Source organism: Podarcis gaigeae (assembly GCF_964106915.1).
Source record: "Podarcis gaigeae genome assembly, chromosome: 12".
In the NCBI taxonomy this organism is placed as follows: Eukaryota; Metazoa; Chordata; class Lepidosauria; order Squamata; family Lacertidae; genus Podarcis; species Podarcis gaigeae.
Genome location: NC_139688.1, coordinates 54,383,278 through 54,406,268, shown reverse-complemented (window position 1 = coordinate 54,406,268; position 22,991 = coordinate 54,383,278). Strand labels below are relative to the sequence as shown.

The window sequence follows — 22,991 nt, the reverse complement described above, 5'->3', positions numbered from 1 at the left end:
TTATGTATGTATATGTATGAAATAAGGTAAAAGTAAAGGGGCCCCTGACCATTAGGTCCAGCTGCGGATGACTCTGGGGTTGCGGCACTCATCTCACTTTACTGGCCGAGGGAGCCGGCGTACAGCTTCCAGGTCATGTGGCCAGCATGAGTAAGCCGCTTCTGGCAAACCAGAGCAGCGCACGGAAACACCGTTTACCTTCCCGCTGGAGCGGTACCTATTTATCTACTTGCACTTTGATGTGCTTTCGAACTGCTAGGTTGGCAGGAGCAGGGACCGAGCAACGGGAGCTCACCCTGTCGCGAGGATTCGAACCGCCGACCTTCTGATCAACAAGCCTTAGGCTCTGTGGTTTAACCCACAGCGTCACCTGCGTCCCATATGTATGAAATAGCTTCACACATAATGATAGGGTAGCTGAATGCAACGCTTCTGGCATGCAGTTATCCTTCGGGGAACTCTGTGCTGTGAAAAGCAGACAGAAGGTTTATTTGTCCTAGTTTTTAATTTCACTCAGTAGGGTCAATCCTAAAAGACTATGACAAACATGGGGATTAGTGGAGGATTTCCCTTGGCACATGGTCACATTAGATCACCCTCCTCCCAAATTGGTGTCCCCCTCCTGCTCCCCCCCCCACTGCCCTATTGCTCTGCAAACATGTTTTCTACATAAGGTTTGATTGTTTTGCCCTGTCAGCTTCTCTGTGCAATTAAAAATTCTGATCCTTCTCCTGTTTTGTAAAAACAACAAGTACAAATTCAACTAAATCTCCAAATCTCATCCTAGGAACTATATGTGTGGCCAGTGCTTTTTTCTAAAAAAATTAAAGTGTTTAGAAGGACAAACCAAACTAATGTATTGGTTAGAATAAAGGACTAGGACCAGAAAGACCCTGGTTCAAATCATCAGTTAGCAATTCGTCAAATCAGTTCTTTAGAGAAAAGCTGGAAAATAAAGTCAATAATAAAAATATAATATAACATCATATAATAATTTGTGTTCAAATTTTTCGGACAGAGCAGGATGAGAGCCAAGCCACTCCAATTCTCTCCCCCAATTTTGCTGGGGAAAGCAGGTGTCAAGTCTTTATTTTGCACTGCATTTTGTATTTTGTATTATCATGGCTATCCAACTCTGCATACATATTTTTATTTGTCAGATGCATAGGTGGATCTGCTTCCGGAATCTGCTTCCAGTAGTAGCCTGGCCTGACCGAGTTCCAGTAATAAACTGTGCGCTACATGACAGATCTATATCAAAAAGGACAACTGATACCTTCTTGGTTAGAGAAAAAGGAGTGGAAGCTTTTGAGTTTGTGCTGTCATTATCTGGTTTTTGGCACTGCTTTAAAATGCACTTCTTTCTCCCGGACTTCTGGGGGAAAGGGATTTGTTGAGGTCTATCTGGTGTATTGATATTTTATAGTTTTCATGTTTGTAAGCTGCTCTGGGATCTTAACAGAAATGGAGGTGATCAACAGTGACAACAATATTTGCCATGGCAATTGAATCAGAAAGATATGCATGTTGTTGTTTAGTCGTTTAGACGTGTCCAACTCTTCGTGACCCCCTGGACCAGAGCACGCCAGGCACTCCTGTCTTCCACTGCCTCCTGCAGTTTGGTCAGACTCATGCTGGTAGCTTTGAGAACACTATCCAACCATCTCATCCTCTGTCGTCCCCTTCTCCTTGTGCCCTCCATCTTTCCCAACATCAGGGGCTTTTCCAGGGAGTCTTCTCTTCTCATGACGTGGCCAAAGTATTGGAGCCTCAGTTTCAGGATCTGTCCCTCCAGTGAGCACTCAGGGCTGATTTCCTTAAGAATGGATAGGTTTGATTTTCTTGCAGTCCATGGGACTCTCAAGAGTATCCTCCAACACCATAATTCAAAAGCATCAATTCTTCAGCGATCAGCATTCTTTATGGTCCAACTCTCACTTCCATACATCACTACTGGGAAAACCATAGCTTTAACTATACGGACCTTTGTTGGCAAGGTGATGTCTCTGCTTTTTAAGATACTGTCTAGGTTTGTCATTGCTTTTCTCCCAAGAAGCAGGCGTCTTTTAATTTCGTGGCTGCTGTCACCATCTGCAGTGATCATGGAGCCCAAGAAAGTAAAATCTCTCACTGCCTCCATTTCTTCCCCTTCTATTTGCCAGGAGGTGATGGGACCAGTGGCATCTTCATTTTTTTTGATGTTGAGCTTCAGACCATATTTTGCACTCTCCTCTTTCACCCTCATTAAAAGGTTCTTTAATTCCTCCTCACTTTCTGCCATCAAGGCTGTGTCATCTGCATATCTGAGGTTGTTGATATTTCTTCCGGAAATCTTAATTCCGGCTAGGGATTCATTCAGCCCAGCCTTTCGCATGATGAATTCTGCATATAATATACAGAGACAATATACAGCCTTGTTGTACTTCCCCAATTTTAAACCAATCAGTTGTTCCATACCCAGTTCTAGCTTGCATTATTTTCTATACTAGGGTTTGTTAGCCTGGCAGAGAAATGTCACACCGCCCTTCATGTCAGTTGCCGAAAATAGGAAATGTACAGTACTAAAATTTATTGGGTTGATTCACCCCTCCTCCTTTCACAGTTAAGCAGAGTCCATGGATAATTTCCATGTCAGATATGCCGCCAGGGCAAATTTAATTCACACATCTCTTAATCTGCCCTTACTTTTCTCTGCAAGTAAGCAGACGCCATCTTATTTGATAATAACACTCATATATTAAGAGTAATTTGATATAGCTGGCCACCGATGCTAATAGCAACTTATCTTGTTGAATATTTGCTGGCAGAACAAGGAGCAATGTTTTGTTTGCAGGGGTCATTGTTCAATGACTTTTTAATAATAATAATAATAATAATAATAATAATAATAATAATAATAATAATAATAATTTGTTGTTTAGTCGTTTAGTCGTGTCCGACTCTTCGTGACCCCATGGACCAGAGCACGCCAGGCACTCCTGTCTTCCACTGCCTCCCGCAGTTTGGTCAAACTCATGTTTGTAGCTTCGAAGACACTATCCAACCATCTCGTCCTCTGTCATCCCCTTCTCCTTGCGCCCTCCATCTTTCCCAACATCAGGGTCTTTTCCAGGGAGTCTTCTCTTCTCATGAGGTGGCCAAAGTATTGGAGCCTCAGCTTCAGGATCTGTCCTTCCAGTGAGCATTTAGGGCTGATTTCCTTCAGAATGGAGAGGTTTGACCTTCTTGCAGTCCATGGGACTCTCAAGAGTCTCCTCCAGCACCATAATTCAAAAGCATCAATTCTTTGGCGATCAGCCTTCTTTATGGTCCAGCTCTCACTTCCATACATCACTACTGGGAAAACCATAGCTTTTACTATATGGACCTTTGTTGGCAAGGTGATGTCTCTACTTTTTAAGATGCTGTCTAGGTTTGTCATTGCTTTCCTCCGAAGAAGCAGGCGTCTTTTAATTTCGTGGCAGCTGTCACCATCTGCAATTCTTTGGATATGTAGTAATGCAACATTGGGTTGCAAATTCATTTGCCAGAAGGCAAGTTTCTCCTGGGTGGGTGGGATTTTGTGCTGGTCTGGGACAAGTCAGTTAGGTGGATGGCGCCATTCTGTGGTACCAGGAGCCAGTGGCAGATTTATTGCTACATGCAGTAGACACAGTTGGTAAGGCCTTGTGTAGCTGAGCCCCCAACTGCACCCCAAGTTCTTAGTATAAACCATGGATGGAAGCTGCAGGAGGGCCAACATGAAAAACTGATGTGGGAGGATTCTAGATAAGACTGCCCAATCTACCGATTGCACTACAATGGTATGTTGGTTCTCAAACGCCTTGGTTCCCAAACACTGAAAACCCGGAAGTGTGTGTTCCAGTTTTCAAACGTTTTTCGGAAGCCAAACATCTGATGCGGCTGTTGACGATTGTTTCTGGGGCTCCTGCACCAATCAGAAGCCATGCCTTGGTTTTTGAACATTTCGGAAGTCAAACAGACTTCCGGAACGGATTAAGTTTGAGAACCAAGGTACCACTGTATTTGGCGCTTTTGGTTTTGCTATTTAGTTTGTGTTTTTGAGGCTTTTTCGGTTAATTTGTTTTGGGGGCTGTGTGGAACCCAGTTCAGCTGATTGATGGATTGATTGATTGATTGATTGATTGTGTGACTGCAGAAATAGATAAAAGCCCCCCTCCAAACAATGACTATCATCAGAGCAAGTAAGAAAAAATAAATAAATTTAATTTTCATCATCTACAATACTGTCTTATTTATTTTATAGTACAGTACATTGATTATTGCTTTCATTTTATGGATCATTGGTCTCGTTAGAGAGTAAAATTCACGTTAAATTGCTGTTTTAGGGGTTGTTTTTAAAAGTCTGGAACGGATTAATCCGTTTTGCATTAGTTTCTATGGGAAAGCGCACCTTGGTTTTGGAACGCTTTGGTTTTGGAATGGACTTCCAAACGGATTAAGTTTGAGAACCAAGGTGCCATTGTACTGCCTTCAAGAAAGCAATCGCCCCAGTAGCCTTCTCCCTGGACTCCCATGCAACAGCCGTGTCAATTGCCACCTTAATGTCCAAAATGAACAGAAGGAGACAGAGCTCGCCTCCCATTGGCTGAGTGATTGCTAGCCAGTGGAAGTCACCACCTTCTGCTTTCAAGGTGGTGGCTGACAACTCACTGAGGGCTTTGTGGGCTGTGTTGACCTTTAAAGCCCTAAATGGCCTTGGCCTAGTATACCTGAAGGAGCGTCTCCACCCCCATCATTCTGCCTGGACACTGAGGTCCAGTGCCGAGGGCCTTCTGGTGGTTCCCTCACTGCAAGAAGTAAAGCTACAGGGAACCAGGCAGAGGGCCTTCTCGGTGGTGGCGCCCTCCCTGTGGAACACCCTCCCATCAGATGTCAAAGAGATAAACAACTACCTAACATTTAGAAGACATCTGAAGGCAACCCGGTTTGGGGAAGTTTTTAATGTGTGACATTTTAATGTACAGTGGTACCTTGGGTTAAGTACTTAATTCGTTCCGGAGGTCTGTTCTTAACCTGAAACTGTTCTTAACCTGAAGCACCACTTTAGCTAATGGGGCCTCCTGCTGCGGCCGCGCCGCCGGAACCCGATTTCTGTTCTCATCCTGAAGCAAAGTTCTTAACCCGAGGTAATATTTCTGGGTTAGCGGAGTGTGTAACCTGAAGCGTATGTAACCCGAGGTACCACTGTATTTTTAATCTTTGTTGGAAGCCAGATGGTGGGGTACAAATAATAAATTAGTAGTAGTAGTAGTAGTAGTATGGTATCATGGGGGCAAGTGAGGAAGGGAAGGTTTCTTTCCTTCTGGGAGTCAAGGGCGTTATAAATGGACCCATTGGCATCTTAGACCAAATAAGGATGGTATGGGTACTTGGTGCCTTCCATGACTGATCCTGTGGTTTCAAGTCTTTTTCTCCAACACTGCATCAAACACTTTGGAGAAACGAGGGTGCTGCGTCCTGTTGTTATAATTCTCCATTACTTAGTAAATGCCATTGAACTTAATAGGATTTACCTTGCCTAGCAATGTGCGTAGCATTACAGCTGTGTTTTGCAACACACACACACCATTTATACATTCCGATTATTTCAGTGGATCTTGCTTCCAATTTCAGTGTGTGAAGGACTGCAGCCTAAGGCATTTTACTGTCCTTTAAATTGAGAAATCAAATATTTGGGCTACAGTCCAGTACGATCCACTAAAATCAAATACACCTAACATTGTTTTACAGTGGGCTCTGTGACCTCATAGTTATATATTGAAACTATTATGGCCAATGGCCATAGCTGGTCAGTATTAGAGGATTAGGGGAGGCAACCCGTTCCAGTCTTTGCAGTCCAAGAGGACTTTGCAGTTCACTTATTCCCCTCTTCCAAAAACTGTATTTTTTTTCTTAAGAGAAAAGAATTGTTTTATTTCTTCCTTCCTTTCTTAAATGTTTTTATTGATTTGTTACCCAAAAAAGAGAAAAGTGTGAACATAAAACACACACACACACACACACAAAGAAAACAGAGAATAAAAAATGCAAACCATAAATTTTCCCAGCCTTGAAGGACAAAAGGACAAAAATAGAGCACATCTACAAAGAGATAGTGAAATATTAACTCATACAAAGGTTTCCTTCACAAATTATAAAGATATATACAAATAAAAGTATTCTCCACCCGTGGGTTCCATCAGTATTGAGGATAAAGTTTCTATATAAAGTGGTACCTCGGGTTACATACACTTCAGGTTACATACACTTCAGGTTACAGACTCTGCTAACCCAGAAATATTACCTCAGGTTAAGAACTTTGCTTCAGGAAGAGAACAGAAATTGTGCTGCGGCGGCAGCAGGAGGCCCCATTAGCTGAAGTGGTGCTTCAGGTTAAGAACGGACCTTCGGAATGAATTAAGTACAGTGGTACCTTGGGTTACATACACTTCAGGTTACAGACTCCGCTAACCCAGAAATAGTGCTTCAGGATAAGAACAGAAACCAGGCTCTGGTGGTGCGGCGGCAGCAGCAGGAGGCCCCTTTAGCTAAAGTGGTGCTTCAGGTTAAGAACAGTTTCAGGTTAAGAGCGGACCTCCGGAATGAATTAAGTACTTAACCTGAGGTACCACTGTAGTCTTAAATGAGACACACATTTGCATATACTGGTGGCACCTAAATATTTGTGAGATATATTTTCAAGAAGGACAATTTCCCCCACCCCAAATACATTTTTGGCACATTCTTAAAGCTGAATGGCTGCAAGTTTTTAAGTCGCTTTCCCTTGCAGCATTGTGCAGAAGTTAAACATGGTTTGTTTTAAAATAAAACTGCACAGATGAGGCAAGAAAACATATGAAGTACCTCACAGAATCCATCCGGCCTTTGCTACGACTATTGATTTTCTATCCCCAGCCAGCCTTATGAAGGCAGGAGCCTGCCAACAATCGTTGCAAATTTGCTTCTGCTTCCTTCAAATATTTATACCTCGAGGCGCAAATTCAATCTCCATCCAACAAAAAGCACCTTGCAGTTGCTTAGGGTACTATATCAGGCTAATTGGACTGAGGTAAATATTCCTGTAAAACGTGCTGCTGTTTAAGAGTGAACTGAATACCGTGGAAGCTGCAACTTTCTGCCTCATTCTGCGTTGTTTTCATTTATTAAATTAAACATTTAGGGGGGTTACAGAAGCAGCTTCAGTTAGGCAGAGCCACTTTTGCACTGGGATCTCAGCTTGCAGAAACTCTTATTGGCTTTCAAAAAAGATACTTCACAATTTGGGTCTCCCGAAATCCTCGGCATTGTCATTCGCATTCTCTGACTGGATCTCACGACACCCTTGCTTCTGAAAGGCCCTGCTGGATCTCTGGTCCTGGGTCTATGCGATATCACAGATAGCTTGTATGCTACCATGCAGGTGGTGGAAAAAGAAGAAAACCGCCATACACACCAGAAGTTTTTCTTTTTTTGTGAAACGCTAGGCTGGCGTACATCCCGTAGCAAGGCCTGGGTCCCTACGAAAGCGTCCGTTCTCTGCAGGATGTTTTGAACAAAGCTCAATAATGCAAGGAAAATGTAGGCACTAACAAGCCGCAAATATAGTGATTTATTTTCTGTTACTGTTCCCCTACCCCCCGTAAACAATTTATGGCAGTCTGAAATGCCAGGCAGCTGAAATATTCATTGGTGTTGTCATTTTGTGGGAAGAAGCAAAGATGAAAGCTAGATGCCGGGAAGTTGATTATCTTTGAAAATGGAATGTTACAAGCTGGGGAAAAGAATCTGTGGAAAGTGCCTGGCATGTTGTGTTATCTGTGCAGAATAATCTTCTGCTTCATTAATACCGCTGGTATGCTTTCATTAAAATAATTAGAATCTTGCGCATACCTGCCGATATCAGAAAACCCCCAAAGTCCTCGGCATAATATTTTCTGCCTTTCTTCATTCATACCTGGCCTCTCCAGGTAGGGTTGAGAGAGACTCCTGTCTGAAATCCTAGATAGCTGCTTCCTGTCATTGTGGACGGTATTGGGCTTCCTATGTTCCTAGGATCCCCAGCTACTAGTATATAGAGACATACTAGTATGAAGGACATGAAGGAGCGTCTCCACCCCCATCGTTCTGCCTGGATGCTGAGGTCCAGCGCCGAGGGCCTTCTGGTGGTTCCCTCCATAGCTGTGAACTTACAGATTTGAAAATAAGGGACCAGCAGCCTTGAAAATAAGGGACCAGCAGCCAAAATAAGGGACCTGCAGCCTCTCCTGTTCCAGGCACTCCAGTCTTCCTGTCCTCCTGCAGTCTGGTCAAACTCATGCTGGTAGCTTCGAGAACACTGTCCAACCAACTTTGTAACCAGAGGTTCAACTGAATAGAATCTGAATCACATGCACCACAAGGCCTATGCAGCCTCAACTTAAGATGGCTCCCCGGCCTGGCTTTGCACTGCAAAGTTTGCAGCAGCACGTACAACAAAATGGCGTCCAGCATTCAAAAACCTCCTCAGCTTGCATTAACTAGCCACACGCAAGGCATGCAAGCTTCACTCCCCAGTCGTTCTTAGACTTCTTATTGGGTGAGCAACACAGCCAAGCAACACAGTTGGAACCTTCCTCCTCCCTGGCCGGCAGGGAGGGAGGGAGTGGAGCTGCTTCCTTTGAAATTTAAGGGACATCATTTAAGGGACATTCTTCAATAAGGGACAGCAGCGGGACATGGCACTGGAATAAGGGACTGTCCCTTCAAATAAGGGACACTTGACAGCTATGGTTCCCTCACTGCGAGAAGCAAAACTACAGGGAACCAGGCAGAGGGCCTTCTCGGTAGTGGCGCCTGCCATGTGGAACGCCCTCCCATCAGATGTCAAAGCGATAAACAACTACCTGACATTCAGAAGACATCTTAAGACAGCCCTGTTCAGGGAAGTTTTTAATGTGTGACATTTTAGTGTATTTTTGGTCTCTGTGGAAACCGCCCAGAGTCGCTGGGGAAACCCAGCCAGATGGGCGGGGTACAAATAATAAATTATTATTATTATTATTATTATTATTATTATTATTATTATTATACTGCCTCTGATACTCTGGGGTAATATAGCAACCATGCCTAATTTGTTAATTCCCTTATAAAGTCGTCCAGGTTGGTGGCCATTACTATAACTTCCATAAACTTAATAAATATTCCCCTTTGCCTGTCCTGAATTTCCTAACTTTCAGGTTTATTAGATGAGTCCTGCTTTTAATATTATGAGAGAGAGACAGAATCTCTGTTTACTCTCGACTTCCTACACAAGATCTCATCTCCACAATCCAGACTTCCCAGTGAAAGAATAGGTTAAGCGCTTTCAAATACAATATGTTCAATTTCTGTAAGTTCTTTTAAAAGCAAAGTTGAATCTTTGATTTTGTTCTAATTGCAGAGTAACAGGTTGTGTTCAAAGTGAGGTTAATTGGGTTCGCCATGCTGGAATGGCTATGTGGCTGGAATGGTTCATAGCTTTTTTGGGGGGGGGAACAAACAAACACAAGAGAGCCTTGTTGACACCTTAACATGGCAGACATTTTCATGGACTGGAATCCATTTTGTCAAATCAATGATGTGCAGAGAGAAAAGGCAATGTCAACAGGAAAGTCAAATGCCAATGAGATGCCAAAAGCACAATTTGTGACAATGCCCAGAAAATATTCAAAAAAATCTAAGGGGTTTTATGAACACTCAAGAAATTCCACTGCCTCGGTGTCCTGTACCCAGTGCCAGATTACCAAATAGGCAGAGAAGGCACCAGCCTATGGGCACCATGCCTTCTGAGGCCCTGCAATAATGGATCAAAATTATATTGATTTGATCTTGAAATAAAATCAGAATGAAGCTTTCTTAGTTCCATGTTATCCCACAAGCATATGCCCCAGAGATTTTGACAGTCTAAGGGCCTCCACAGGGTTAAATCTGGCACTGCCTGTACCCCCAGCCTTCCTGGCGGCAACTCCCACTGCTGTATGAAGTATGTTAAGTCCAAAGTTCAACAGTCAGGAAACACAGTCCAGACTCAGTCCCTAAGAGGTCTTGGAACATCCAAGCTGAGGTCCATCAACATGGACATAATGAAATGCTGGGTAGAGTTAGAGCAGCCTTTCTCAATCTTTGGGTCCCCAGATGATGTTGGACTACAACTCCCATCATTTATAGATAGCAGGACCACAGTGGTCAGGGGATGATGGGAGTTGTAGTCCACCAACATCTTGGGACCCAGGGTTGAGAAAGGCTGAGCTAGAGAATGTCATAGTGCTGCATTAATTCAGCCTTAGGTTTATTTTGGCATTGATCTCATGAACAGGCTTTTGAATTTAGTATTTTTCTACTTGCATAAGTAAGCTATAGCAGCAACAAGGAAGCCAATTCCCAATTCTCTAGCTTGTGGCTTAGTTGGAAAGAGTCCCTGTTTTTGTGCATGAAAAAATATATGACCACAAACAGTAAGTTTGGGGCTTCATATTCTGATGAACCATTCTGCTAGCTGAGAATGAGGCTTGTGATCAACTGGTATCTCTGTTCATATTCATGATCTGATATGATTTTTTTAAAAATTTTAAAGCTGAACTGGAGTGTTTTGTCACTTTCTGTTTTGGCAGAATTCAGTGTTGTTGTTGTTTTTCCCCGAAAAATTGCCTGTTGTTGTTATTGATCTTTGGAGCACATTTTCATCGCTAGGTTGTCAGAAATTTCTGGCACTGTTTCTTAAGCAGCAAGCATCTAGCATCTACAGGTCCAGCATGCGCATTAAACGAAACAGATGGCGACTTGATTTACAACCCCACGGCAAGTGACAATATAATGTTTACTAATGACATTTAATAGGTACCCCACAAAAATACAGTTAATTGCATGCATGAAGTGGGCTGGGTTTGAGAAAGCACAAATTAGTTACTGCTGGGAATGTGCTGTGCAACGATGTGGAAATGGATACATCTTGTTTTCCTGTAGAATTCTTATTTTCCTGTACAATTCAAAAGCTGCCCAAGTGCCGTAGCTGATAACATGTATATAACCTTGGCTTTGCAGAAGACTGTTGGGCTTCAGCAGACAGGCAGAAGGCAACTGGTCTTGGCAAGTCGTAACTGGTTGCTGTGCCAAGGTACTGATTTTGAAGGTGCTGCTTGAAGGGGGCATCTGCAGACACTACAGAAGCAGAATTTAAATAGGTTACCATGAAAGTCTAGGTCATATGTCTTTTAGCAAGTTGAACTTCTTGTGCTAAATAGGATGCCATCTTTCGTCATAGGACTAATGCCTCAGTTTTACCACTTTTCATTGGTTAAGGAAACATTCCAACAGCAATTTCTCCAGCACAGCCCCTCCTCGTGCTCCCTTCTCTCTTTCTCACTGTAATGGGCAAGAACTGGACTTCGCTTCACACTCCATCGTGACCCGAATACAGCTAGCTACAATCTTTCCCTCTCCCTCTCTCTTAACTTTTCTTCTCAGTCCATCGCTGCCGTTATGAGACGCCCAACAACCATTCCGCTCGACTAGCTGTTATCACGATACCATCTCAGAGAATGGTGTTGCTTCAGCAGTTGGAGAGTCATCTAGGAGACAAAGAAGCTGAGAAGACATGGCAAATACAAGAAGCTGATGCGGCTCGTAAAAGAAATGTAGCACTTTTAAATGAGGGGAAAAGCTACAGTTGAGAGACCACTTACTTCTGCACCCTGACATTGTTAATCTTGAGACTCTTTACTGGGCAAAAGTAGAAGAATCCATTCCTAAGTGGGAGCCATTTTTTTTAGGAAGAACACAAGCCCCTATTGGGGTTAGAAAAATCAAGCCAACAAAGCAAAACACAAGTCCCCCCAAGAGATAAACGAAAATCAGGTCTGTGGGAAGGATTTGCTCATTCTTCCAAATGGTGGGTTATTAAATGGTTCTTTAATTTTTTGTTGGATAAGCTACATGAATTCTGAATTGGCAATGAAGAGTTCTCCCTCATCAGCCTGTTTATCTACAGGAGAGTGACCTTTGTATCAAACATGGAAGACATCAAACATCAAGATGAAAACTCAGCCGTTCAACTGTTTAGTCAAGATGAGCAAATATGGAATCTTATCCTTCACTTTTATGAAGGAGAAGCATCTTTTCCTAATAATAAAAGTGGAAGCATATGCCAATCCGACTGCCCCATGAGAAGATTTATTTCACGAGTAAGGCATGCATTTCCCATAATTTCGGCAAGCTGGGTTTAGCTGGTGGCTGGGGACTTAAACAGAACCCTGAGTGACAGAGGCTGAAGAAGAAACCCAAGGAATTTTAACATTCCCACATAATTTAACCATGCCCACCTCCCCAGTCATGTTTGGTCTATAGGCATATCTTATGTGGCTAAATATTGCTCTGCTCTCATACTGTATTTCAGTTTGGATCCAGCTGATGTAACAGGATTTAACCACAGGATTTTAGAATTTTCCAGCACTAAACTCAGCTTTGTGTTTGGGATAGATTCTCGATCAAAAGCATACAGCAATAAAAGGCCATATTAAACTTAAAAAAAAAGTCTAGGTCATAGCGGGAGGGGGAAGCATCTTTATGGAGCTAATGAATATGTATAAAGGTTTTCACAGTCTCCCCACAAACATCTAGGCCTGGAGAGGCAGAACTTCTAGGTAAAACTATCTGCCTTCCAGCTAGGGCTGTCTTAAGCATATGTGGCATTGGGGTGCAAAGATCTGCCTGGCGCGTCCCCCCAGGTTGCTCAGTCCCAGGTGCGAAGGAGGGCGGAGCTGGCTGGCCACCTCAGCTTCTCACTGGCTCGGTCGCCCCCGAACTCATGGCGCAGAGCTGCCTGCAGCAGAAGAGCCCACGGCGGCACTCCAACTGATGGGTGGGCTCTGTTGGGATACTGCCGGGGAGACGGAGGCATCAGCTGGCTCTGGACAATCACCGGTCTCCCATGGAACAGCATCAGTCAATTAGCGACATGAGCCTCAGGTACGTTCCGAGACCCGTGCACACTCTGTCAGCAGAGGGTATAAATCACCCACAACGAAAAATGCAGACAGAGAGAGTTGTGCAAGCATTTTTACACCATTTATTCAGTGGGTTCAGGAACAAAGAAGACTGCTTGCCTTCGTGTCCAGCAAAACAATCTCTTAGCAAAAGCAACATACAGAGGACGTTCCCAGCAGTGTTGGGAGTAAACGGGTATGTGATACACAAACGTCATGCCTGTACCCTTTTAAGGTGGAATGGAACTATATCCTAACAGGCTCTTCCCCGGACTCAACTCTCAGGCTCTCAGCCTGGCGCCCCTGAAAACCCATCACCCAGGTGCCCGGCACCCCTAGCACCTATGGGTAAGACGGCCCTGCTTCCCTGTACGAGTGCCAGTCCCTCTCTTTTGAGAAATAAATCCTTTGGCCAACTACCTTCCATAGACATTTAATGCAACAATTGTTAAGCATGTTTGCATGTAAGTTAAGCTTATCTAGTTCAGCACCACATGCACAAACACATTTGGGATCTTTAAATGTGCCCAGGCTAAAACCACATTCTGGGTTGAGGTAGGGGTGGAAGGGGTAATGAATTTTGACAGAACTAAAGAATTGATGACTTGTACATCCAGAGGCATAGGAAGGGGTGTGTGTGTGTGGGGGGGTGCAGACTGCCCCAGGTGTCATCCCTGAGGGGGTGACAAAATGGTACACCATGGGGACAGCACTTACTGCGGAGCCTGGCCTGCAGCACACCTGAGCCACGTGTCTCTCCTGGAAGTGACGCAGGGACTCGGGGCCCTGTGTTGCCAGAAACAGCAGCGTGGGACTTTCATCCGCGAGGCAGACTCCATGGGGAACTCACCAGGTGCCCCCCTGGGTGGAATGCTGCCCCGCCCCCACCCCTCCAGGTGCTGGAGCAGCTAGCTACACCCCTGTGTACATTGGTGAACTTTTACATCCCACCAGACTTGTTTAGGTGTGCCCACTGTCACACAACATGGGGGAGGAAATGAACCTGACAGACCCAAGAATTTGATGGCCTGGCATCAGGGAACATCACCAGCCCTGAGATGGTTAGGTGGTATCTGTGTCATGAATTTTGACAGAAAGAAAGACAGAAATGTGGTTGTCTGGATATCAGCAAAGGTTATACCCGTGTTGAAATATGGCAAGACCAGAAAAATGATGTTCAGGAACCATCAAGAAAAGATCAGCTGAAGATATCAGAGGGAATAAGGGGAAATGAAGTTCCACCAGATTCAGGAGCCACCTTAGTATTGCTGTTTCGAATTAATGCAACGCTTATAGCTTATGCCTCTGGATTCAAGCAACAAATGGGCTTTGGAGCTCATTAGTGTGAATAAGAACATATGTCACTCAGAAGAATATGAAAACTGGATTTAGTTGTTATCCTGAGCAGGGAGGCATGCGCTAGGCTTTCCAATTTTCACTAGGGACAACTTTGCTGCTTTCTGTATCTTGGGTTGCCAAATGTTGGGCTTGCCTGCTAACAGTAAGACTTTGGCAGCTGGCAGGCCTATCATGTATTCCTGCAGTCCAGCTGGATTCTGCCCAGATCCCTTTTCTTCTCTCTTTTCCCCATGATTGGATGCAAGAGATCAATGAGTGGAGACTATAGAGAACCAGACTTAATGGAATAAGCTAGGTGGGAATGCCATATTTAGCACAGCACATGGTGTCTGCGTTTTGCAATCTTGCACCACAGATATAAGGAGCCAGTTCCATAGTGAATCGTCATCCCCAGTGGAAACCTTATTACTATAGTGAGGAACACAATTCCATCACAAGGATATTCTGTATTCTTCCCATATTCCCATAATATTGAGGCCAAAACAGGTGTCCATGCACCTTACATACAGTATGTTGTTCAGAAGTTGTTCAGTGCACTTTCGCCGCTGAAAGTGGAAGGAAATATGTGTTGTAATATTGATGTATTACATGCTATTTATGAGATATATGGTGGCTGTAATTTTTGTGTGTGTAAAGAAATATTTTCTACTGCAGAATAACAGTGACATACTTTTTAAAAAGGGGGCTTTAAAATAATATCGTGACACAGCCATTTCATACTGCTTCAAAACACTCAGGACATGATGGTGGGAAAGTTGCTTTTTGAACATCTTGAGAGATTTTGCGACAAGTTGCAGCCTGGAAATCTGCCAGGCATCGTACTCCTGCAATGTAGAGATAAAGGGTTGCATCCACCTTTGGGCCTGAGTTGGTCATTATTTTCATTGGGGTTTTTCTGTTGGGTACCATTCATTCATTTTTCTGTTGGATACTTTTGGTGCATGCTCGAATTCCCAACCATGCTTAGGCATGTTTTGCCTTAGCACTGAACGCCTTGCTTATCACGGTCCTTTGTAACACTAAAAGAAACGTGTGTTTATAAAACTCTCTGGAAGTAAATTCAGGAAGTAGCTATAAGGAAAAGGACATGCCAACACTTAAGCCTTTGAAGGCTTTCAATCGCTAGTGAGCCTGAACTTTTGCTTAACCACAGTGCATCTGCGCCCATTTGCCAGACCAAGCTGAAACACAGTAAAGACTTGTTGCGGTCATTTGAAAGAACTGCAGGCACGAAAATCTTTGATTTATTCTGAGCAGCTTCACTCATGCTTTAAAAGCATTGATCACACAAAAGAGACAATGGCAGTCGACTCTCTTTCACTGAAGGCACATGGCCACTTCCAGCACCTCTACCAGATAAGTCATAAATAACAAATGACAGACAAGTGCAACAACATTTTTGTGTGTATGTGAAGCACACGGTTCTATTCCGAAAGCCCTCTTCTTTTGCCAGATGATGGATGGACTGTGTGCCACATCTAATATTGTATGATGGATGCTAGCGCTGCAGTGTTAGAGCTATTCATTCTGCCTGAATTGTATATGGATGTTTGAACACTGCAGAACAAATGTGCAGGGTTATGTTTAGCGAATTGAATCAAAGGCACAAAATACAAACGCGAGAGTCTCTATTATTCCTTCACTTCGCCCATGCTACATTTCATGCATTTTAAGATCCAGTGTATTCATTCTTAAGCAAAATCAATAAAGGGCAGGATCCACAGAGCTGTGGGGAGAGGTTTCATGTCTACATCAGGATCCTGGAGGTCCCTTTTTCATGCCCCCACATCTGCTTCCGAAAGCTAGGAGAAAATGCAAAGTTGTGCCCAATGCAGTGAAAAGCGTTCTAATTAGAAAAACAAATCGCTTACACGACTATTTGGCAAACCTGGAGAGGCATCCTTTTATAACTAGTCTTTACAACTAGTTAACTCTATACATGTTGAACAGAATTCTCTGTATTAAATAAACTCTGCTAGAGAGTGCATTCTCCTGGAATGCTGTGTTGAAACTAAGATGTTCCTGTCCCTCCTTTTAGAATTTCAACACTGTTTGATGATACAAAACATCCTTCATGCCTGTACTTTCTGTTAAAAAGCCATATTGGGAGAATGGAAATGCTTTTATGAAAGGCAGCCCTCTACCAGGGAGCTAGGAAAGCAGGTTATATAAGATGGTAGATTAATCCAAACTGTTCAGTCTGTCTTCTGCAGTAGCCTAGATAACAACACCCTGGTGGAATCTACACACATGTAAAAAAAACGCTGTAAAAATGCTTTTAAAAAAACGTTTTTAAAAATATATAGAATTTGCCATAACTCACTGTTGCCATCTAGTGTCAGATTTGTATAGTGCACTTTACAAAACAAAAGTTATTTGCAGCTGTATAGCTCAGTCCCCTTTTATGAGTTGTAACCATCATATACTCACAGCCCTCATATTCTGTTAATAGGATGGTGCAAGAAAGTTAAGGATTTGGGGATGTTAATCTGAACTCCTTTGGAATTCCAGATGTGGATTTGTGCTAATCAAATTCTTGTTTTCTTCTCTTAGGTTACGATCTTTGGTGAAGCAGCTAGAGAGAGGAGAGGCTTCTGTTGTTGACTTGAAAAAGAACTTGGAATATGCTGCTACAGTACTTGAATCTGTGTACATTGATGAAACCAGGTGAGACGATTGTTTCAGTGTAGTAATGGTTTATTTTCATCATTTATTTTTTAAGTAAACAAGCTTAATACCTCATCCTATTTCTTGGGATTAGTGTGAGTCACACAAAGATTCACAAAATGTTTAGGGGTCTGCATACCCCTGAGTCCCCCCAGAAAAAGCACTGTGAATAACCCTGCAAAGATCTTCCTTCGTTGTTCTCACACTCCAGAAGTGAGCTACTTTACAATCTGGGGGTTCTGCGGTTGTCCATAGAAATAACTAAATGTCAATAATTTTCTACATTAAATTCACCTGAAAGAAAGCAACCACCAACCAACAAACCAGCAGATTTAATTAGGGGCTGGGCATGTGTAACAACTTGTAAACAGGCGAAATGTTGCAAGAAAAATGCCGTCTCTGTGGAAATCTTTATTTAACGTATCTCCCCTGTATCTCTCCCAACAGGCGTCTGTTGGATACGGAAGATGAACTCAGTGATATCCAGTCAGATGCTGTGCCCTCGGAAGTACGGGATTGGCTGGCTTCTACTTTCACACGGCAAATGGGGATGATGCTGAAAAGGAGCGAGGAAAAGCCACGATTCCGAAGTATTGTGCATGCAGTTCAGGCTGGGATATTTGTGGAGAGGTAATGGATCAGGCAACTGCTCTGCACCAAAGAATAGTCAGATGTTGCAGTTTATAGCTATTGGAGCTTTGTAGGTAAACGTGAGCGACCAATGAAGGCCCAATAGTTCTTCTGAAGAACTGGCCAGAATCATGACTTCACTTTCTCCATCTCTAAATCCAAATATGAGGGCCCTCTGTCTCCGAGGGCCTTCTGAGCACAATAATTCAGAAATGGCTAGCACTCATGATACCATAACAACTCTGAATCATTTCAGTTAACCAGTTTTAGTCTTTGCATCACTTTGAGATGAATTGCATCTTGGGCTAATGATGTCTGAGAGGAAACAGGATCCTTTTGGTCACCAGGCAAGGTTGATATTCTGATAACACAGAATGGTGCATTTTGCAATTATGTTTGGGGTGGCAGGAAAGCTGTGGCAGTGTTTTGCATTGAAGCATTAACTGTAAAGACAACTTTGTCTAACCTTGCCATTGAAATAACAACACACATTTACTTTGAAGTAGTAGTAGTAGTAGTAATAATAATAATAATAATAATAATAATAATAATAATAATAATAATAATTTTTATTTATACCCCGCCCTCCCCAGCCAAGGCCAGGCTCAGGGCAGCTAACAAGCAATAATAAAAACAAGTTGAATGAATACAACTTAAAAACAAGATTAAAATACAACATTAAAATATTGAAACATTAAAATATTAAAATGCAGCCTCATCACAGGAGGAGAAAGGAAAAAGAAAAAAGAAAGGGGGGGGGAGTCAAATTGGCTCCAAGCCAAAGGCCAGGCGGAACAACTCTGTCTTACAGGCCCTGCGGAAAGAAATCAGATCCTGCAGGACCATGGTCTCATGAGGCGGAGCGTTCCACCAGGCCGGGGCCAGAGTTGAAAAGACCCTGGCTCTGGTTGAAGCCAATCTAACTTCCTTAGGGCCCGGGACCACTAGGGTGTTGCTGTTTATGGACCCTGAGGCTCTCCGTGTTGCATACCGGGAGAGGTGGTCCTGTAGGTACGAGGGTCCTAAGTAAGTCGAAGCGATGCCAGTGCTTCCAAGTGAGCATACTGGATCATCATGATCCAGTGATCCTCTTCCACGTGTGGTTGGGATCTTTTACATTGGCTACAGCTGTTTTGTATAGGCAACATCCTGCGGGATCTTGTTCCATGTGGAGGACAAGAACAGAGCTAGTGCTCTGCCTTCTGAGCACGAAAACGTCATGGGGTCATTGTGTACCTTCACAATAAAGGAAACCTGTGCAGGTTGGGCTGCTGGTGGTTTTACAGATTTAAACCAACGTGTGCAAGGCATGAAATGGTGGCAGTGGTGAAGCAGTACAGGCAGCCTATATTCTGGGTGTAAACATTTTAAGTAAATGCATACCTTCATCAAAGCACAACAAATGGCAGCAGTTCTGCAGAGAGCTCTTTTGCGTGAAGCTATCTCTGGATCTGAATGGAACATTTTGGCATAGAAATTAATGCCAGTGGGAATAAAGGAAGAAAGGCAATTTGTTTGGCTTGGGTAAAAACGATGTATTCTGAAGAGAACTCTGTCATGTGTGTAATTAATTTGTTTTATCTTGACAGAATGTACAGACGGACATCCAATATGGTTGGACTTAGCTACCCACCAGCTGTCATTGGAGTGCTAAAGGTAATGCCAGTGGTGGATGTCTCTTACGAAACACTGAAATGATACAGGGATGCATGCTCTACCTTTCATTGTGTCTGAAAAATAATTTAGCTTACATCATACAAGGAGACAAAATGCATCAGAGAAAAACAGTCCAGAACTTACCTGATGATCTTCGGCTCATTTCTATTGTTAAAATATCACCACTAGAGTAAGGTGTGATACCATCTGTAGATAAACAGGAAGTAGAAAATGAAGTCTTGAACAATACCCTAGGAATAAAGGTAAAGGGACCCCTGACCATTAGATCCAGTCGTGGCCGACTCTGGGGTTGCGGCGCTCATCTCGCTTTACTGGCTGAGGGAGCCAACGTACAGCTTCCAGGTCATGTGGCCAGCATGACTAAGCCGCTTCTGGCGAACCAGAGCAGAGCACAGAAATGCGGTTTACCTTCCCGTCAGAGCGGTACCTATTTATCTACTTGCACTTTGACGTGCTTTTGAACTGCTAGGTTGGCAGGAGCAGGGACCAAGCAACAGGAGCTCACCCCGTCGCGGGGATTTGAACCGCCGACCTTCTGATCGGCAAGTCCTAGGCTTTGTGGTTCTGCCTTTAAACATCCCACTGTATTAAACATCCCCTCCAAATGCATGTTGGGAAGAAGGACCCAAGGCCAGCCTTTTGCTTGATAGGATTCTTTCTGCCTCCCACCCCTCAGTTCTTTTTTAATACAGTATTATTGGATGTCCATTAGTATTCTATTCTACACTTGCAGTTTGAAGCAGTACCACCTGACCTGCTATTTATTTAGAGCACCTCATATGGGAGCTTAGCTGTTAAGTGTTTGGTTCAATCCTCAGCACCTCAGGCTGGCAAAAGGGATTTCTCCACAAAACCCCAGATAGCTGAGATTGCACTGATACAGTGGTTAGTACAACTTTTCCTGTTTCATTTGGACCAGGCTAATAAAACTCAGCACAGAGGAATTTTTCGTTGGATTTTTGTTTATTCCACAGCAAGCGCCTACGTAAACAAAAGTCAGTAAAAATCAATCCTATAGAGCATGCCAATAGTGCAATGTTAACACATAACTAAAACATCCATCCCCAAAGGCCCCCTTATTACTCATTCAAGGAAAAAAGTTTTGTTTTTAAAAAAGGACCATGCATTTTGTGACTACATATGAGTTTCTGGAAATCAGTACTGGATAACAGTAGCCTTGCAAAAATGTGGTGTAAATCTGAACTAAGCAATGGTAAGCTGTCATTTAAGTTTCTCAGTGTCCCTGATGGGGCACGGTGGGGAGTTTAAATGGCTACAAGTCACTTCCCCCGTTGATGTAGGAGAAAGCCCAGCAGAGGCTCAGCAAATAGGAAGCACTGCTCTTCTCCTTCCACCCCTAGGGAGGAAATGCTGGTGTCTGCTTTTTGGGGTCTCCTGGGCTCTGCACACACACCTGGCATGAGTCAGAGCAGGCTCCTTTCTCCCCACGAAGGTCTTTAACCACCAGGTGAGGTTGATTTGATTCCCAGCCTTGTTCCCGATTTAGATCTTAGCTCATCCCTTCTTTCCTGGCAGAGTTGCCCCCGGCATGGTGACGTCACTCTTGCACGTATTGGGGCATGGTGACATGTCCTGCCGCGTGCCTGCACTTTTAGTTTAGAGGTCTTGGGCCCTATGGAAGTCAGATTATCCTCCACCAGGGCCAGGGCCTTCTCAGTGATGGCTCCGACCTGGTGGAATGCTCTGTCCCATGAGACCAGGGCCCTGCAGGATTTAACTCCCTTCTACAGGGCTTGTAAGACAGAGCTATTCCGCCTGGCTTTCAATTTGAACTTAGCCTGATCTTTTATTCCCCTTCCTTCCCTCCCCCTCCCCTTTTTATGAAGATTACCCACTCTGGGATCCCACAGCTAATTCTCCCCTGGTCTTCTCACTGGCCCAAATAGGACTAATTTAGCCAGCTAGCCCTGGTGATCATCTAATGTTTATTGGATGGATTTTCCCCCTAAATTGATTTTTGAATTCCGAATTTATTGTTATTCACGTTTTATATGGTATTTTATGCTGTTTTTGTTGCATCAAATGATTTAAATTTGTTGTTAGCTGCCCTGAGCAGGAAGGATAGGGTATAAATAAAATTATTATTATTATTATTATTATTATTATTATTATTATTATTATTATTATTTTGTGGCTGCCCAGCCCCTTCATTTAAAATATTGTGGGAGCCAGGGCACCCACGGCCCCGGGGAGTTGGTGCATATGTTTCCTTGCCATGGTGGGGGCACCGTTTGTGGTTTGCCTCAGGTGCCAACATGTTTTGGGCCATCCCTGAGCTATTGAAATGAATCTACTTGGTAGACTGTTGCCTGTCTAAGTGTTCTATGAGATGCCAGGCAGGAAGCCTGTTGTGCATCTGATTTGAACGTGGATTAGGGAGGGTTCTAATTGATCATTTTATTTGGTGGGCTGTCCTACTTCCCAGTGTTAGCATCACCTAGAGTCTAAAGGTGTACTTCAGCTCCATGCAATATCTTTTCTTTTCTGCCACTATTTGCCTCTTCTGCAATGGAATGAAAGTGATTTGCAAGTTGGCAGAAGTGGCACAGGGAAATTTCAGAGCACACTGAATAATAATAATAATAATAATAATAATAATAATAATAATAATAATTTATTTATACCCCACCCATCTGGCTGGGTTTATTAAAAACAATACAGCGTCAGACATTAAAAACTTCCCTAAAAGGGCTGCCTTCAGTTGTCTTTTAAAAGTAAAATAGTTGTTTATTGCCTTGACATCTGCTGGGAGGGCGTTCCACAGGGCAGGGGCCACTACCGAGAAGGCCCTCTGCCTGGTTCCCTGTAACCTCACTTCTCACAGCAAGGGAACCACCAGAAGGCCCTCGGTGCTGGACCTCAGTGTCCGGGCTGGATGATGGAGATGGAGACGCTCCTTCAGGTATACAGGACCGAGGCCGTTTAGGGCGTTAAAGGTCAGCGGTAACACTGAAGCTGGACAGTCCCATTTTTAAAATGTTATCTTCACATCAGGCAATTGATGCAACGTCAGTGTATGTCGCTCCCACTGTTCTGCTTTTCTGGCTGCTTGAGGAAATGTCACTTAGTCTGAAAACACATCAGGGGAAATTACAGCCCAAGTGCATGTAGGATATTCATGCTATAATCAAATGTATAATGTATGAGTTGTGTCGACGGAAATTGCCTTGTAAGTCTGATTTGCAGCACACTTGGGTGTCTCTTTTTTCTGCCACCGTTCATTACATTTGTACACTAGAATTTACATTGATTAAAAACGGCAATAAAAAATTGCTTGGCAGTGGCCTACTTAGGTGGACGCGTAATGATATATATCAAATGGCCCTAAGTACCATTAACTTCTGGTACACGATTAACAACATAACAGTGAAGGGACTGAGAATTGTATTTTCAATTAAGTAATTTTAAACCATTCCATGTGGCAGCCATCACTGCATAGGAGACAATTTGCGTGCACTTACAGTCACCAGACATTTTCTTGACATTATAATGAAAATAAGAAAAGAAAAATGAACTGAAAGAGCTTTCCTTCCCCCCAAAATTAAAGATGCACATAGCGCTTGCTACATGTGGTTGCCTATATTTGTGCAGATTGAATGATTTTCTCTCTGTCACTGCATTCCTTTCTTTTTGGAA

General features: G+C 43.4%; 1 protein-coding gene and 1 long non-coding RNA gene across 8 annotated transcripts in view; both read left to right on the top strand.

Moving 5' to 3' along the window:
• Positions 1-22,991, top strand: part of PDE1C (phosphodiesterase 1C) — a 340,725-nt gene that overhangs the window by 252,082 nt on the left and 65,652 nt on the right. For all 7 annotated transcript variants that reach the window (XR_014557038.1, XR_014557039.1, XR_014557040.1 and 4 more), the window contains 3 exons: positions 16,914-17,027; positions 17,475-17,657; positions 19,247-19,313. Coding sequence is in view for 3 of the 7 variants with exons in the window: in XM_083706283.1 (XP_083562409.1) it covers positions 16,914-17,027; positions 17,475-17,657; positions 19,247-19,313 (364 nt within the window). In the remaining 4 variants the exon portion in view is untranslated. The remainder of the gene's footprint in view (positions 1-16,913; positions 17,028-17,474; positions 17,658-19,246; positions 19,314-22,991) is intronic.
• Positions 11,550-12,512, top strand: LOC310828731. The gene is made up of 2 exons (XR_014557097.1): positions 11,550-11,908; positions 12,008-12,512. It is a non-coding gene; the product is annotated as an uncharacterized lncRNA (long non-coding RNA).